Source organism: Ceratina calcarata, unplaced genomic scaffold, assembly GCF_001652005.2.
Source record: "Ceratina calcarata isolate Rehan_Ccalc_2016 unplaced genomic scaffold, ASM165200v1 scaffold211.2, whole genome shotgun sequence".
NCBI lineage: Eukaryota > Metazoa > Arthropoda > Insecta > Hymenoptera > Apidae > Ceratina > Ceratina calcarata.
The window spans coordinates 684,442-699,036 of record NW_017142786.1 but is presented as its reverse complement, the minus strand read 5'-3'; the positions used below and the strand labels follow the sequence as shown (position 1 = coordinate 699,036).

The 14,595-nt window shown below is 37.2% G+C and overlaps 4 protein-coding genes across 8 annotated transcripts in view; 3 read left to right on the top strand and 1 right to left on the bottom strand.

Moving 5' to 3' along the window:
- The window catches only part of Amt (Ammonium transporter), a 3,797-nt gene extending 896 nt beyond the window's left edge, over positions 1 to 2,901 (top strand). Inside the window, exons 2-11 of the mRNA XM_018019941.2 lie at positions 186 to 471; positions 536 to 693; positions 1,159 to 1,270; positions 1,534 to 1,739; positions 1,808 to 1,939; positions 2,021 to 2,116; positions 2,236 to 2,324; positions 2,398 to 2,487; positions 2,566 to 2,653; positions 2,718 to 2,901. Coding sequence (XP_017875430.1) covers positions 186 to 471; positions 536 to 693; positions 1,159 to 1,270; positions 1,534 to 1,739; positions 1,808 to 1,939; positions 2,021 to 2,116; positions 2,236 to 2,324; positions 2,398 to 2,487; positions 2,566 to 2,653; positions 2,718 to 2,878 — 1,418 coding nt within the window. The 3' untranslated portion in view covers positions 2,879 to 2,901. The remainder of the gene's footprint in view (positions 1 to 185; positions 472 to 535; positions 694 to 1,158; positions 1,271 to 1,533; positions 1,740 to 1,807; positions 1,940 to 2,020; positions 2,117 to 2,235; positions 2,325 to 2,397; positions 2,488 to 2,565; positions 2,654 to 2,717) is intronic.
- Positions 2,882 to 6,129, bottom strand: Orc4 (origin recognition complex subunit 4). The gene is made up of 6 exons (XM_018019942.2): positions 6,044 to 6,129; positions 5,736 to 5,961; positions 5,337 to 5,663; positions 4,769 to 5,266; positions 4,541 to 4,693; positions 2,882 to 4,471 (listed from the first exon to the last, which is right to left on the bottom strand). The coding sequence occupies exons 2-6, from the start codon at positions 5,949 to 5,951 to the stop codon at positions 4,310 to 4,312; spliced, it is 1,356 nt and encodes a 451-aa protein (XP_017875431.1). The 5' UTR covers positions 5,952 to 5,961; positions 6,044 to 6,129; the 3' UTR covers positions 2,882 to 4,309.
- Positions 6,130 to 6,276: 147 nt separating this feature from the next.
- mdlc (RING finger protein mdlc) lies at positions 6,277 to 8,141 on the top strand. The gene is made up of 6 exons (XM_018019944.2): positions 6,277 to 6,414; positions 6,570 to 6,643; positions 6,857 to 7,057; positions 7,212 to 7,428; positions 7,500 to 7,692; positions 7,935 to 8,141. Exons 1-6 carry the CDS (start codon positions 6,303 to 6,305, stop codon positions 8,116 to 8,118), a joined length of 981 nt encoding a protein of 326 aa, XP_017875433.1. The 5' UTR covers positions 6,277 to 6,302; the 3' UTR covers positions 8,119 to 8,141.
- A 305-nt stretch (positions 8,142 to 8,446) lies between these two features.
- The window catches only part of LOC108622264 (synaptic vesicle glycoprotein 2B), a 17,251-nt gene continuing 11,102 nt past the window's right edge, over positions 8,447 to 14,595 (top strand). Inside the window, exons 1-2 of one of the 5 annotated variants that reach the window (XM_018020031.2) lie at positions 8,447 to 9,360; positions 13,781 to 14,063. In XM_018020031.2, the coding sequence (XP_017875520.1) occupies positions 13,797 to 14,063 (267 nt within the window). In that variant the 5' untranslated portion in view covers positions 8,447 to 9,360; positions 13,781 to 13,796. The other 4 variants (XM_026811362.1, XM_018020032.2, XM_026811363.1 and 1 more) reach the window with 4 other exon arrangements.

Sequence of the window (14,595 nt, the reverse complement as noted above, 5' to 3'; positions counted from 1 at the left end):
ATTAAATTGATTTCATCGCTTATTTGCAACTTTGCATCCTTGTAATACACGTTCAGTTTACTGTATAATAAACTTATTATTGCTTTAATTTATAGTCAAAACTGCTGGAACTATCAAATTATAAACGATATGAACGATTAATCCTCTCTAATTTCACTATATGGCTTATCTTAAATCTTATTTAGGTTTCGGCATGCTAGAATCCGGATGCGTATCATTAAAGAATGAAGTTAACATTATGATGAAGAACGTCGTAGACATAGTCCTCGGTGGGTTGACTTATTGGGCATTCGGTTTCGCAATGAGCTTCGGAACGGACAGGCTTAAGAATCCCTTCATCGGTCTCGGCGAATTTCTAATAGATCCCTCGGTGGAAGATAAGCTCATGGGCCCAAAGTGTGCGTCTTTTTTGTTCCAATTAAGCTTTGCGACCACTTCGACGACGATCGTCAGCGGTGCCATGGCTGAACGGTAATTCCAAACGAAAGATTCTTCTTCTTCGATCGAAAGTTTCATCTTCTTCAATCGATTTTAGGTGCAATTTCAAAGCATATTGTCTGTTTTCCTTTTTAAATACGATTGTCTACTGCGTACCAGCGGGATGGATGTGGGGCGATCATGGTTTTTTGAAAAACTTAGGAGCTGTTGACATTGCTGGTTCTGGAGCGGTACATCTCGTCGGTGGCACTTCCGGTAACATACCATACATGTACAATGATTTCCATTTATATTCGGATACACTTTAAAATAGAATAACTTCTTTAATATTAGATCAAAAACGTCATTTTCTTTGGGATGTAATATCATAATGTGTAACAAAAAATTAAAAAAAATGCTATTCGTCAGTTTTGAAGAAAAAAAAAGGGGCATGATTTTGATCTTTTTTATTAAACTTGAAACACCCAGTTTGTAGGTCTAAGTTATATGCATGTATGAAGTTTTATAAAAATCAGTTAACGTAGCTATCAGGTACAGACGATTAAAAATTAAGAAAATTCCAGACTTTCATGACTTTCGGCTGCAACTGACGAAAAATCTTTGGAACGGTCAAATGTGTGACCTATATGTAAACGGTGACATGTGTCTGAATATTAAGAGAAATAACTGTATGCCATCTAACAAGAAGAACACATTGATCATTTAATTACTAATCCATAGCTCTAGCATGCGCTATTATGCTGGGGCCAAGACTAGGAAGATACGATAATGGAATCGAGCCATTGCCACTTGGTAATCCAGTGAATGCTATCATGGGCTTATTTGTACTTTGGTAAATCAGATAATCACCTATTATCCATTAATAAACGCACGGTGTACTAATGAATAGACTATTGATTTTTATGCATTTGTAAAAGACGTAAATGTACTGAATTTTGATCAGTGCATTCAGTATGTTAAAGCATGCAAAATATTGGACACAAAGTGGTTCCTATGAAGTTTAATTCATAAATGAAAGGCGTACTTAAATTTAATTCCTTAATTGTGTGTTCCAAATATTTTGGATAAAATCCTAATAAATAATGACAAAATCAGGTGGGGCTGGCTGGCTTTCAACAGCGGTAGCACATATGGTGTCAGTGGTCAACGATGGCAGTACGCTGCCAGAGCAGCAGTCTCCACGATGCTGGCGAGCATGGGGGGCGGTTTAGTCGGACTAGGCTTCAGCCTCAGCAATCCGAATGGAATCGACATTCTTAGTCAGATAAATGGTATTCTTGGTGCACTGATCGCAGTTACAGGTGAGCGTATAGAGATAATTACAGTAGAAACACTCTTGATGTCGGCGATACACTATAGAGTCAGTTAGGTGGTTGTTTCCTTTTCAGGGCCTGGGAAGCTATAGTCATAGGGATGCTCGGTGCTGCTGTCACGTGCTTAGTGATGCCTTTCTTAGACAAAATGCACATCGATGATCCTGTCGGAGCTAGTGCAACACACGGTCCATAATCTCTCCCTTTTGTTCTGTCCGCTATTTTAATCTTCCTTTCTTGTTTTTTTAATTGTTCTATCTTGATACCAGGGGCGAGTGGAGCCATTGGCTTATTAGTTATCGGTTTCTTCGCGGACAACCCGTATCCGCTTGATACGACCAGTGGAAGAAGAGGATTGCTCAAAGGTTTACAATAATAGTCGTATCCAGACAGTGGATTTTTATGCAAAAATATTCATGATACTAGTTAAAAAAATGTTAAAATATTCATTAAACGCTGAGATTGCAGTACATAATTTTTTTAGGAGGTGGATGGTATCTGCTAGGCGTGCAAAGTTTAGCACTCGTTTGCCTTGTGCTTTGGAGTTTCTCAACGTCAATTATTTTATTATGGGTACAATTCTACTAAAAATTAATCTGCAAGTTTTCTCTCATTTATTTATTTATTCACCGTTCCATTCTTCCAGCTCATAAATAAGGTGATACCGATTAGAATGAGCGTCCACGACGAGCTGCTCGGCGCGGATTTAGTCGAACATCGGATACGACACATGCAGGTCTTTTATTGCAACTACTACACAATTGTGATTAAAACAAAAAAAACATTACAAGATTGACGATTAATGTTTTTACAGGTTGGAGTGAGCAGAGCGATGTCTGCCCTTCGACCGATTTCGGGGGAACACACGCTAAAATACGTGAACCCCGTGGGAATCAATCCCGGTAAGACGTGCTTAATTGAAAAAATATTGCTCAATCAACTGTTGCGAATCTTTTTCTGCAACAGGCCACGATTCGTACATCGACAACTACGGTTTCAAAAGTCGTTTGATGCACGGAAAACGGTTCCTACTCGGACTAAAATCGTCGAAGAATATTCAAGAGAAAACGATCACCGGTACTGCATTAAATGAGAAAAAGAAGCCGAATTTCGCTTGGCTGGATTAGCGTTCTCTGTTCGATTAAAGAAGTGCGCACACGTCCTGATTGCTTTCACACAATTTACACGCATTCGTCGATAAATAATTGAAATCTTACACGACTACATGAATGATTATGAGTGTTTTAAGAGTATAGGGAACAATCCTGTTGAATGATCACAGACACAGTAAATACATATTATTATATATGTATATATAATAGCATGGCACGTACGTAGAAGTCTCTTCTAATATACTTTAAGTTTCAGACAAAATATTGTTACCAATGTTATTTGTCGTCTTCGTTTAATAAGGACGCGATACCGGACGTTTTATAACGCTAGGCAGGAATTCATGTCCGAAGACTGTATTAAGTACTAACAATTCCTTACTAGCGGGCTGCAGATCTTCATGCACGTACAGAAAATTCAAATGCACGCATGTTTTGATTAAATGCAGAAATTTAATGTTACATTAAAATCCGCGATCCTCTAATTAGAGATATTATCAAGTATTCACTTATTTACACGCTTACGATAATCTTTACAGGCTTTCTTTCCGTATGATACGCGTGCCTCAGATTATATAGTACTTTTTAGAAAATACTCGACATTCTTTTAATGCTACGTTCGTGTTCCGAACATGTAAAATATATAGGTCATCGTAACGAGCACACGGTTGTACAAAATATACCATAGGAAACGAAATTCATGTGAACTTCTTCCTCTGGGAAACCTTGCTTTTCAACTAAAATTTATTTTGATCGTATCCACGTATGAAATAATTTGCACAGAAACACTTTTGAGTTTAGGAATCCATTCATTGAAAAGTTAATTAGTACATTTTATTCGGCAAATTTAACGATTTTCTATATTTTTCGTATTTTATTTCTCCGATTCTAGTGGATGGAAATTGATAAAAAAAAGAGAGATTTACTGCTATACAAGTAGTATGTGTGAGAATTTACCAAATCATTCAATCCATAATTTATATTAATTAAAAATTCATACAGTGTGCAAATTTCGAGGAATTAACAAACTTAAAGGAATAGCCCTTGGAATATAATTTTCTATACTTTTCCTATATTTAGAATTCTTGTAAGCAGAATGTTCTGACCCGATGAATTCCGACAACAAGAACTTTACAATTTCCTTCTTTTTCATCGATTACAATCAATCAATCAAACTTTTTTTTCTCTTTATAATATTTCAATGAATGAATTCCTGAACTCAAAATTGATTGAAATTGCACGTTATTTGATAAGTAGATCTGATCAAAATAAATTTTAAGTAAAAAGATTCCCCAGAAGGAAAGTTTACCCTGAAGTTCTATTCTCATATTTCAATAAATAATTATAGCATTTCGAAAAATACGAGTCTTGTAGTTATTAGTTCGTTGGTTAAAATGCAGATATGAAAATACGTATTTGCTGATACCTGCAAATATCTTAACGGATCGGTTACACGGTAGTCATTGCCCACTGAGAGATCTCTGTTGGCAATCCAGGATAATTTTTCACAGCTTCCATGATTTGCTGCGGTGTCAGTAAAAATTTATAATACTGATACTCCTTCTCGACTTTTGAGTTCGCGCCACTGGTTGGCAATAAAAATTCCAAATTCTGTGGAAATTCCATTCTTACTAATCCATCAATTCAACTACGAATCTGCTCCAATTCTACGACCCTTACCTTGATATGCTCGAACGCCTTCGTGATAACGGGCTTTTGTACAGTTTGTATAGAAGAATGCTGATTAGCGAATTTCATATAACGATTATAAATGGCCTCGAAGTTAAATGGTTCGCCATCGTATATTTCTGTTTCGTGTTTCATCGCTATTATCTAAAATAATGATAATACCATTGTCAATAGCTTCGGCCACGCAAACAGAAACGACAAACCAACAAACAGACTTACTAAACACATTTCTAATACAGACAACCCCTCGAGCATTAACACTTTATCGTCTTGCGAGAACATTTTACTCGCTTCTACAAAATCGTTTACTTCTAGTCTCTGATGCTTCTCCGACAACATAGAGACAACGATCGCCAAGAAGTTTCTGAAACTCCTCTCGCTGACGTCTATCTGATACATCCTTTTCAACAAGTTGACCATCGTTGGATTATTGACTAAACTTTTTATGTACTCGTTCCAAACGGAACCGAACTGTGGATCAATGGTGCAGTCATCGTACTGCTGCTCTATCCTATTTACATTCTCGTCGTCCGGAAGACTGAGAAGATGCTGAAAGAGTTCTAAACGATCGTCAAAGGCAGACGTCGGCTGCTCCGACGACGACGTATCCCCGGGGAATAAAAATATTTGCCGATGAGAGAATCTCGATTTAACTCTCTTCTCTAAGAGTTCTATAACGTCCAGCCTACAAGTCATGCCTATCACGCATATTGGCGCCTAAAGATATGAGAATTAAATTAAATCTTTATGAGATGAAGGCCAGGCAATTTGTTTGATCTATGCTTACTTGCGCAGTCTGAGCGATGTCAAACAGATTATACAACAGAGTCTGATTATGGTGCTCGCAGAACAAGTCAAACTCGTCTAGTATAAAAATGACCGGCTTCGAACGCTTCTTATCACCCGATTTCAAACAATCGAGGAGGAAAGTTAAATTCTCGGCAAAAGTGCCGAAAACCTTGTCACCCACCACGTTTTCCAATTGCATTTGCCGCGTGGCGTCTTTCAAAGCTAATCGATCGTCGGTATGAACAAGACCATTGAGATTTACTATCAGTGTGTTCTCTTTGAAACTTTTTACAGATGATAATTCTTTCAAGACACTATTTATCAACTAGAAGAGAAAGAGCCTGTGTAAAGGTACTACATGAAACCTCTGAGAGTTAATTGAAACTGATGAACCTACTGTTGTTTTACCACTACCCCTAGGACCAATTAACAGCGCTGAATTGCTTTCGCCCATGTCCACTGTTCTTTTCAGTAAATCCAAAATATGAGTTCTTTCTTTAACGTGATGCCTGAACTTCGTCTCAGGGCACATGATCTTACGTTTCAAGTATTTCCTTGTTAACAATATCATGTTATCTTGAAAATCAATTGCCATATTTTTTTTCTTATTCATATTGATCTCCCTGGAACCCACGAAAAGTAAATAGCTAATTTCCTAAACTGACACAGAATCTTACGATTTCCTTTGCTTGATTATAAAATTACTTCGTATTATTGCTAAAATGCTTGAGTGCCTTTCCAGTCGTAGCGTCGTTCACTGGCCAAATATAACCTATTGATTTTCGAGGATGTATGCCGTGCCTCTGAGAGTGTTAACTCTTTAATTTTAATTCACTTAAATAGATCCGATACCGATTAAACGTGCGGCGGGTCAGGGTGAACGTTCCCACAGTTTTTAGCCAGCAATGCGATATTATATCCTCGTGTCAAAAAAGCAGTGAGACTGGTTGTTTACAAAACAAATATGGAAGACGCGGAGGCGAAAACAGACAAGAAAAATTGCAAGTTTTTGTTCAAACGTAGAAAAATTCGTAACGCAGCGGCGAGGAAACGTAAAACGGCTGATGACGAAAACGGTGAGTACTAACGCGGCAAGTAGGCTATACTGCCTTCTCACTCCAACAGGCCGTAATTCCATTACACAAACTCGATTAACGTCCCTTGTAGGTTACGTGTGATGTACACAAATAATAACGTATGAACTATGCGTGCTTTTTATACTTTTGAACAGAGAGCAGCGAGGATGAGACCGCGGTCGTTAAGAAAGAGAAGAAGCAAGATGATAAAAATCCTATGAGGCAAAGCGTGAGTTTCATGAAAAATCTTGGTTATCTAACAGCTGTTTCTATTCAAAGATTAAGGGATTGCGATAGCGGTGCGACAAGGCAGATATGTCAATGTTATTCACTAAATTGGTCAAAAATTTATCCACAAATAGAAAACTCACGTGACTACTCTAGTCCCTTAATTCGAGTGTAGACAAAAAAGGGATTTATTGTAAAACGAATTGTTTTGCAGACAAACACGAGGAGATTAAAGGGCCAAGAGATTGACAATGACAGTAGCGAGGAAGAAAGTATTACTGTGTCCTATAAAAGCTCCAGAACTCCCATGCCAGCTGGGCCAAGCGATCAGGGGGCAACGGCAATTTTAGAAACAGAGACGGAGAAGGACAAAGATGCTCAAGCTTTGTTCGAAAAAGCTCAGAAGATAAATGAAGTATGTAACAATTTCGATCATTAAGAAAAGATGCAGTGGCTTTCATTAATATTTAGATAAAAACCAAACAACTCTTTTAACATAACAACTTTTCATTTAATCTTTTGTAGCTCATAACGTTAGTTATGTTTAAAAACATGTTCTTACTTTGTAGGAACTGGAAGGAAAAGAAGATGATAAAATTTATAGGGGATTGAACAATTATGCTCAATATTACAAGAAGAAAGATACAGCTGCAGGGAATGCTTCGAGTGGTATGGTAAGGAAAGGACCGATCAGAGCCCCGTCCAATCTTAGAGCAACTGTTAGATGGGATTATCAACCGGATATATGTAAAGACTACAAAGAAACCGGCTTCTGCGGTTTCGGAGGTAAGGCAGAAATCGAATTCTCTCAATCCGATCATTTTCTCAATTATCATTTTACATGATTTTGCTTTTAGACAGCTGTAAGTTTCTTCATGACCGTTCGGATTACAAATTGGGCTGGCAACTGGAAAGAGAAGCAGCTACAGGGGAATACAATAACAGCGGCGACGAAGATGACAAGAAATACGAAATCGACAGTGACGAGGAAACATTACCGTTCAAATGTTTCATATGCCGGAACAGTTTCACCGATCCCGTGGTTACAAAGTACATATAAAATCGTATTATTATACAGCGGATTTTATGCACTTGTATCGACAGTAAATATAACGATTGTTTTCCACGTTCAAAAATAGACAAAATATTAAGAGATGAACGCTTATTACAATGTTTCCATGGTAAAATAAATGTCTATTTAGAATGCATTTCTTTAACTAATTAAATAAGATAATTTAATTGATAAAAGTCCAGTGGACTGAAAATTAAGTATAATGACATCATTTTTCCAGATGCAAACATTATTTCTGCGAAAAGTGCGCCTTGGAACATTACAGGAAGAGCACGAGATGTTACATATGTAATGTGCAAACAAATGGCATGTTCAATCCAGCCAAGGAATTGATTGCGCGAACGAAACTGGAAGAAAAAGCGAAAGCTGCTGAAAATTATGATAATGATGTTTCCGATGATTAATAAAGTATATAATTTTTATTCAACTGTATCACTTCTTATTCGACCCTATAAATATTACGAATTAGATTCAATTAATGAAAACCCTCCTATCAAATTTCCAAATCTATTTCATATTGCCTGAAAGCAGGAATGCGAGATAAAATGAAAGAGAGACAGAGAGAGAGAGAGAGGGAGAGAGTAGGAGTAGGTCGACAACCCTTGTTCGCAAAAGGTCTAGATTTGGTGGCTATGAGCCGTTTCACAAACACTCGTCGAGTTGATGTCGAAACGAAGGGGAGGCACAGAGAGCGAGCGAGGTGGTAAGCTATATAGGGCGAAGGTGATTCCAGCGGCTCGTAGTTCCCTAAATCGATACACGCGCAGTGTTGTTTGCACCGTTCTATGAGAAATGTTGCCGGAGTTCGCGTTTCACGGGCATTCGACAGGGAATGTCTGAACCTCGGCGGCACAGTAGTTATCCTAGCGTGGTATTCGATCGAGAACCGTCAAATCCGAGTCGGGCGAAGAGACCGTGAGAATAAAGCACAGTGCAACTACCGGGGAGATTCGAGGGTTCGCGAGTGGCCGTCCCCGTCATTGATTTCCAAGCATGCCGCGCGCAAAAACCCGCAGCTGTAACGCGATCATCGTATTTTGACGATAAGCAAATCATGTTAGTGTTAATAAACCGTGAAGCATACTTAAATGAACGTGCTGCTTCATCCTTTTTATTGAAACGATCTCGAGCGAATAGTTAATTTCGCAGTGATTACCGGCATGAAACGTACATATAGCTAGCAGCTCTTCGCAATGGATGGGACGATGTTACGTTAATACCGTAAGAACTTTTAATCCAGTTACGTTATGCATTTAGCCGAATTCTGTCGCGCGAGTGATATTCCAGCTTGAAACTCAATTTCAATCAGACGTGACGATTATCCATATCAAGGGACTTCATATCGTGCTTTAGAATATGAATTTAATAAGCGAATACGCGTATGGCCACTCTTATAGTCTCGCAGTAATTGTGAAACAGCTGTTGTAAGCTGTAACAGTTTGTCCGATAACGAGGGTGATTCATTCACGTCACGTTGAATATGGTTTTGACACCGGAAGGATAATCGATGCTCGGGATCAAGTGCGTTAATTATCCATAAAAGGGAAACACGCCTGTACTTAGTGTAGTTTAAGTGATGGAAACGCTTGCCGGCGAAGAGATCAACCGGATGATGTCACGTTTCGCGGAAACCTTCTTTTAACCAGGTAAACGATAAAAATCTATCTAAAAACAATATCAAAATCGAGAAATCATGAAATTGTGTAAATCTTTCTATAGGATTCGTGACGTAGATTGCAGATTTTTATGCAAAATGAAACACTTTTAAAAAATGAGTTTTAGAGAAACATTTATATCTAAGCATCGAAATATGCATTCAGCTTTTAATATCCTGAATTTTATACATTCCATGCAGCATTTCTAATTTCTGCATATTTTATTTACGTAGTTATCCGCAGTCTATTTATCAGGCACGAGAAGATGAGAACTCCAGATTATTAAAAGTCGCCGTGAAAATGCGTTGAATTTCGTCAGTTTCGATTGTACTTTCAATAATACCGAGTGTCGTGTTCCCATTGAAATATAGCCACGCACGAGACGCGTAGCGTACGGTACCACCAGCGTCCCCGTACGTACCTCCTAATTAGCGTTAATCACCAATTAAATACAGTTATCGTGCGCGCATTTAACTGCATGTATGCGTATCGTAGCGATAGTCGTTCGCGCACGGACGTCCGTCACTTGGCATATTAAAACCAGACAGGGTGTTCTGTCCCTGCGAACAGTAACCGTCGCTGTGTAGGCATTACGTAGGTAGATTCTCGGTTTGCATGCGCGTGAATTCGACTACTGCCTGCCTGGCTACTTCGGCCACGTGCGGCTTCTGTTTCCCATCAATCGACCGCGAACAACGCGTAATCAGTGACCACGTCAACCTGGTTCCATACCGTTCCAGAATTCGTTCGGACGAGGGTAATCTATTCGTTGGTATTAAAAGAGATATACTATACCGAATCAACGAGTAAATTGAACGGCCACTCAGGCGGACTGTGAGCTTTTCGGTTCGTTCATACAATGTGTCACGATTAGTCTACGGATTTTAATGCAAAATAAACTATTTATGATATCGATTTAAAAAATGTGCTTCAAATAAAAATCTGTTTTCTCTTTTATCGCAATCTGCGCTTCGTGTTTGATATTATATACATTTTTATGCATTACTTGCAGTGTTTATATTTTTTGCACATTCGATTTCTTTATAAATGCACGAAATCCGCAGTCTAACTACGATTTACTGAGAATCACAGTGATTTAACAATCTTTTTTAATTTATATGTAGATATTTATGAGAAACTTTTATCAAATTGTGTAAAGAGTTTAAACATCCATTGTACTATTCAAGGTAAATGTCACAACTTCTACTCATTGAATATAGTTTTAAGATAAGATAAAAAATTCTATTCACTGGGCTATTTTTCTATAATTCTAAGACAAAATATAAAATTACAGAAAAATACGCCAGTGAATAGAAATTGCGATGCAAACAGAAATTGAGACATTTACCTTATCTATGATTCTCAATTATTATCCTTATAATATTCTTTAATGTTTTCTTGTGATGCGAATACGAAATGCATGTATGTAAATAAATGCACTGTACGAAGAACAGCTGCCTACATTAGATTACATACTGCTTTATCGCACAGGTGTTGCCAAATATTTATCTCCCGTGGAGACGTCGTAATCTCGCCGTTTATTAACTTCTTATTGCATGTGCACGATTTTCGGAATTCCATATGCGAAAGAATATTCCTTTAAAATAACAGTATAGTTCTGGAAACATGCGAGCTGCGCATTTAATGAAACTTCTATTATCTCATCGACAGAATGATCGAGTACACTGAGAGAATGAATAAATATTATCGTATTCGAGTATGCGTAATGTTTCCAACGACTGTGCTTATTATGCTACTACATTGAGAATATTACCTAAGAATAAGAGGAAAGTTGTACTAATTAAATTCTATGCACATATATGAGCAGACTGCGGATTTTCATGCAAAATAAAATATTTATGATAGTAATTTAAAAAATGTGCTTCGAATAAACTTTTATTTTATCACTTACATACCGTAATGTGCTGTTTCGTTTTGGAATTCTGTATATTTTTATACATTACGTGCAGTGTTCATTTTTTCTAAACATTAAATTTCCTTATAAATGCATAAAATCTGTAGTCTAATCATGGTATGCTCTTTGCTATTGCTAGCTTATGCATTTTTCCCCCCATTGTATGCGTCTTTTATGCTTTTTATGCACCTGATTTTGCAGATTTTTGTGGAAAATAAATCTTTTAGAATCAATTTAAGAAATGAGGCTTAATAACAATGTCCTTTAATCGTTTAAACATTATGCTATGCATTTTGCTGTTGATACCTGATGCACTTTTTTCCACTGTATGTATCTTTTATATTTTTGACGCACCTAATTTTGCTATACTCGTATGAAATCCGCAGTGTGGTATATGAATCACGCTAGTTTTAACGATTTTCGGAATGATTAAACATAAGTAATGTACAGTGAAGTTCATAAATATTTATACATATTTCAAACTTAAATAACTTCTTTAATAGTGGACTTAACGAATTAATTTTTTTAGGTGTTAGAGAGATTAGTTTACTACATGATGTATAAAGAAAAATTAACAAATTTCTATAGGTTGAATTTCCGAAGAAGAAAAAGAAAGGGAAGAATTTTAAAGTTTTTTATTCGACTTTCTTTTCCCTTACTTTTTTCTTCGTAAATCCAATATCTATAGCAATTTTCATTAATTTTTTATTATTATTTATTTTATATGTTTATTACAACAATCGCTTTGCGATTTGGATAAGTCGATGAGTTTCTTATAGAAATAATTTATTTGTTCCTTAGAACTAATTATTGCTCCTCTTAATGGTCTACATACATATATTAATCAATTCCTTAAAACGGCTCTAAGTTTTTGTAAGTTACATCATATAGTAAACAAATTTCTCGAACACATAAAGAGAAATTAATTCGTTAAGTCCAACAATAAAAAAATTATTTAATTTTAAAATGTGTACGTATATTTATGGACGTCACTGTATATGGAACTCCTCACTATAACTCCGGCTAGTAACGATTCTCGAAATCATTAAAATTAAGGTACATATGCATCAAAAATCTAAATTCCTCTTTCCCAGTAATTGTATGTTGTTCGTTCACGAGAGGAGATGAATGAAAACAAGAGAACGAGAGCGCGTAGGTGCACAGTAGATGTTTAATTAAAAAGATTGAGAGAGGGATGAAAAGGCGACGCCGCGCCGCCACCGTGGTAAAAAATATCGGGTAAAAAGCGGGCAAGGGTCGCGGAAACGCGCACGTACTCCGGTTGTGGTTCTAACAATGTGCAACCGGATCGACGTTGACGCAAAGCTGACACACGTATACTATAGGTATTTAAATAAAGAGCTAGGCCCTACACCTAACCACAGGGGTATGTTATTCGTAGGCGTTTCATGATCGACTCATACACGAGTGGACGCGAATCGATAAATTGGCGTGTGTACAGGACGATACATTTAAAACCAACGTTGGCCCTGATAATATCTACGTAACGGCTTACGAAAAATGCACGCTCAGGTGCGTTCTCTGTTTAATGACGTCCGCGTTGCAATGACGCAACATTCATCTTATTACGTACTTCCCGAACAATTTATTCGAACACGAGAAGTTTTACACGTGTAGCAATAATTATTTTATCGCGTTATGGAATTATGAAATATTGAATGAATGAGACTTTGGAAGGTGATACAAATCGATGAACATGAGGCTTACGAGAAATCTTTTGAAACTATGAACCCAAGCACTGTATTGCAGATTGCAGTTCTTTAATAGGGGCACTTCTGGTTCTTTAGTCCGGAAAATGCACAATTTTTTTAATTACGTAAAATGAAAATAATTAATTTCACGCTCTGGAGATATACAGGGTGTCTAAAAAGGTTAGGACCAAACGTATACTACGTATTACCGAGATCAGCTAGATTAGCAAAGTTTATATACACTACGAAAATGTTTTGTTGAAAAGATATATGTTTTTAAATATATTTATGAGTTATTGTAGCAGTTACAATAAATGTTCGAAATTTACTTCCTCTGCAAGAATGCAGAATTTCGTTCATCGAATTAGTGATTGTCGAACTTCTTCAAATACTCCAAATGCATTGGAAATAATAGTAAATGCATTTTTAATACATTCCCAAAGTTCATCTTCTGTTTCTATCGTATGTTTATAAAAAAACATGACCCCATAAATAGAAGTCTAGGCACGTTAAGCCAGGTGACCTAGCAGGCCAATTGATAGTGGCCCGCCACGTCCGATCTAATGTGGAGGGAATCGTCTATTTAACGGGCTAAGAAACCAGAAATCCCCCCTTAAATATATTTTAGCTTAGTTTCTGAGAATGAAAAACGAAGTTCGTTTTATTTCGATTTATGAATGTTATAAAAGAAGATGTAGATTTGTCTGACTCACGTTTCGTCGATTCCTCGCGTAGTTCTCGTCGAGCGATCCAAGATCACGGATAACTGTAGACGTTGTTGCAGATGGTTTGTGGCAGTGATGCCCTCGTCGGAGGAGGAAAGCCAGTGGCTCGTTGGCAGCGGGGGTGGCCTCGCATCTTCCGGCGGTGGCACGATATCCGGGACTGGAGAAAAAACGCTGAATATTAGAAGTGGATTGTACACTGAAGAGATGACGACGCAACCGGCAAACGCGAACACCGCGGGGGTGAACGTGGCTTCCGCCGATTCCGCTGAGCACGATCTTATTGACTCGACCGCGGACGCGACCCTTCTAGCGCAATTTCACGAGGATGCTATCAAACAGGTTTGCTCACTTTTAATTCCTCCTTAATAACTTCAATCTTTAGACCACCGGAAAACCAAAATATTGGCTTATGAATTAATGAGTACTTTATATGGCATGTATCCTTCATATAATAACATTAGTTTCCAAAGACTATTTGGATGTAACTATAAATGCCACCGGTCTGAACGTCATCGAAAAATTTAGTCTAGTCAAATTAACTTTTTTCAAAACATTAAAATTGTGTGAGTCCTTGAATAAAAACAATAACAAAACAATCATATCAATTATTAGATATTATAACAGTGCATTATGCAAAATAAAAAATAAGCAAAATTAAGAATTATAGATAGTTGTAGCTCAGGTATAATATATTCACATAGTGGACATAGCTTTTTATCTTAAGGATGTATTGGCTATACAGTCAATCCCAAAAGTTTATGTACCTTAGAAAAACGCATTTCCTATAATTAAAGAGAAATCAGACGTCGGAAGAACAATGCTAATAATAAATAGCTACGTGCTAAAACGTATAGAAGGAAATATCCAATTA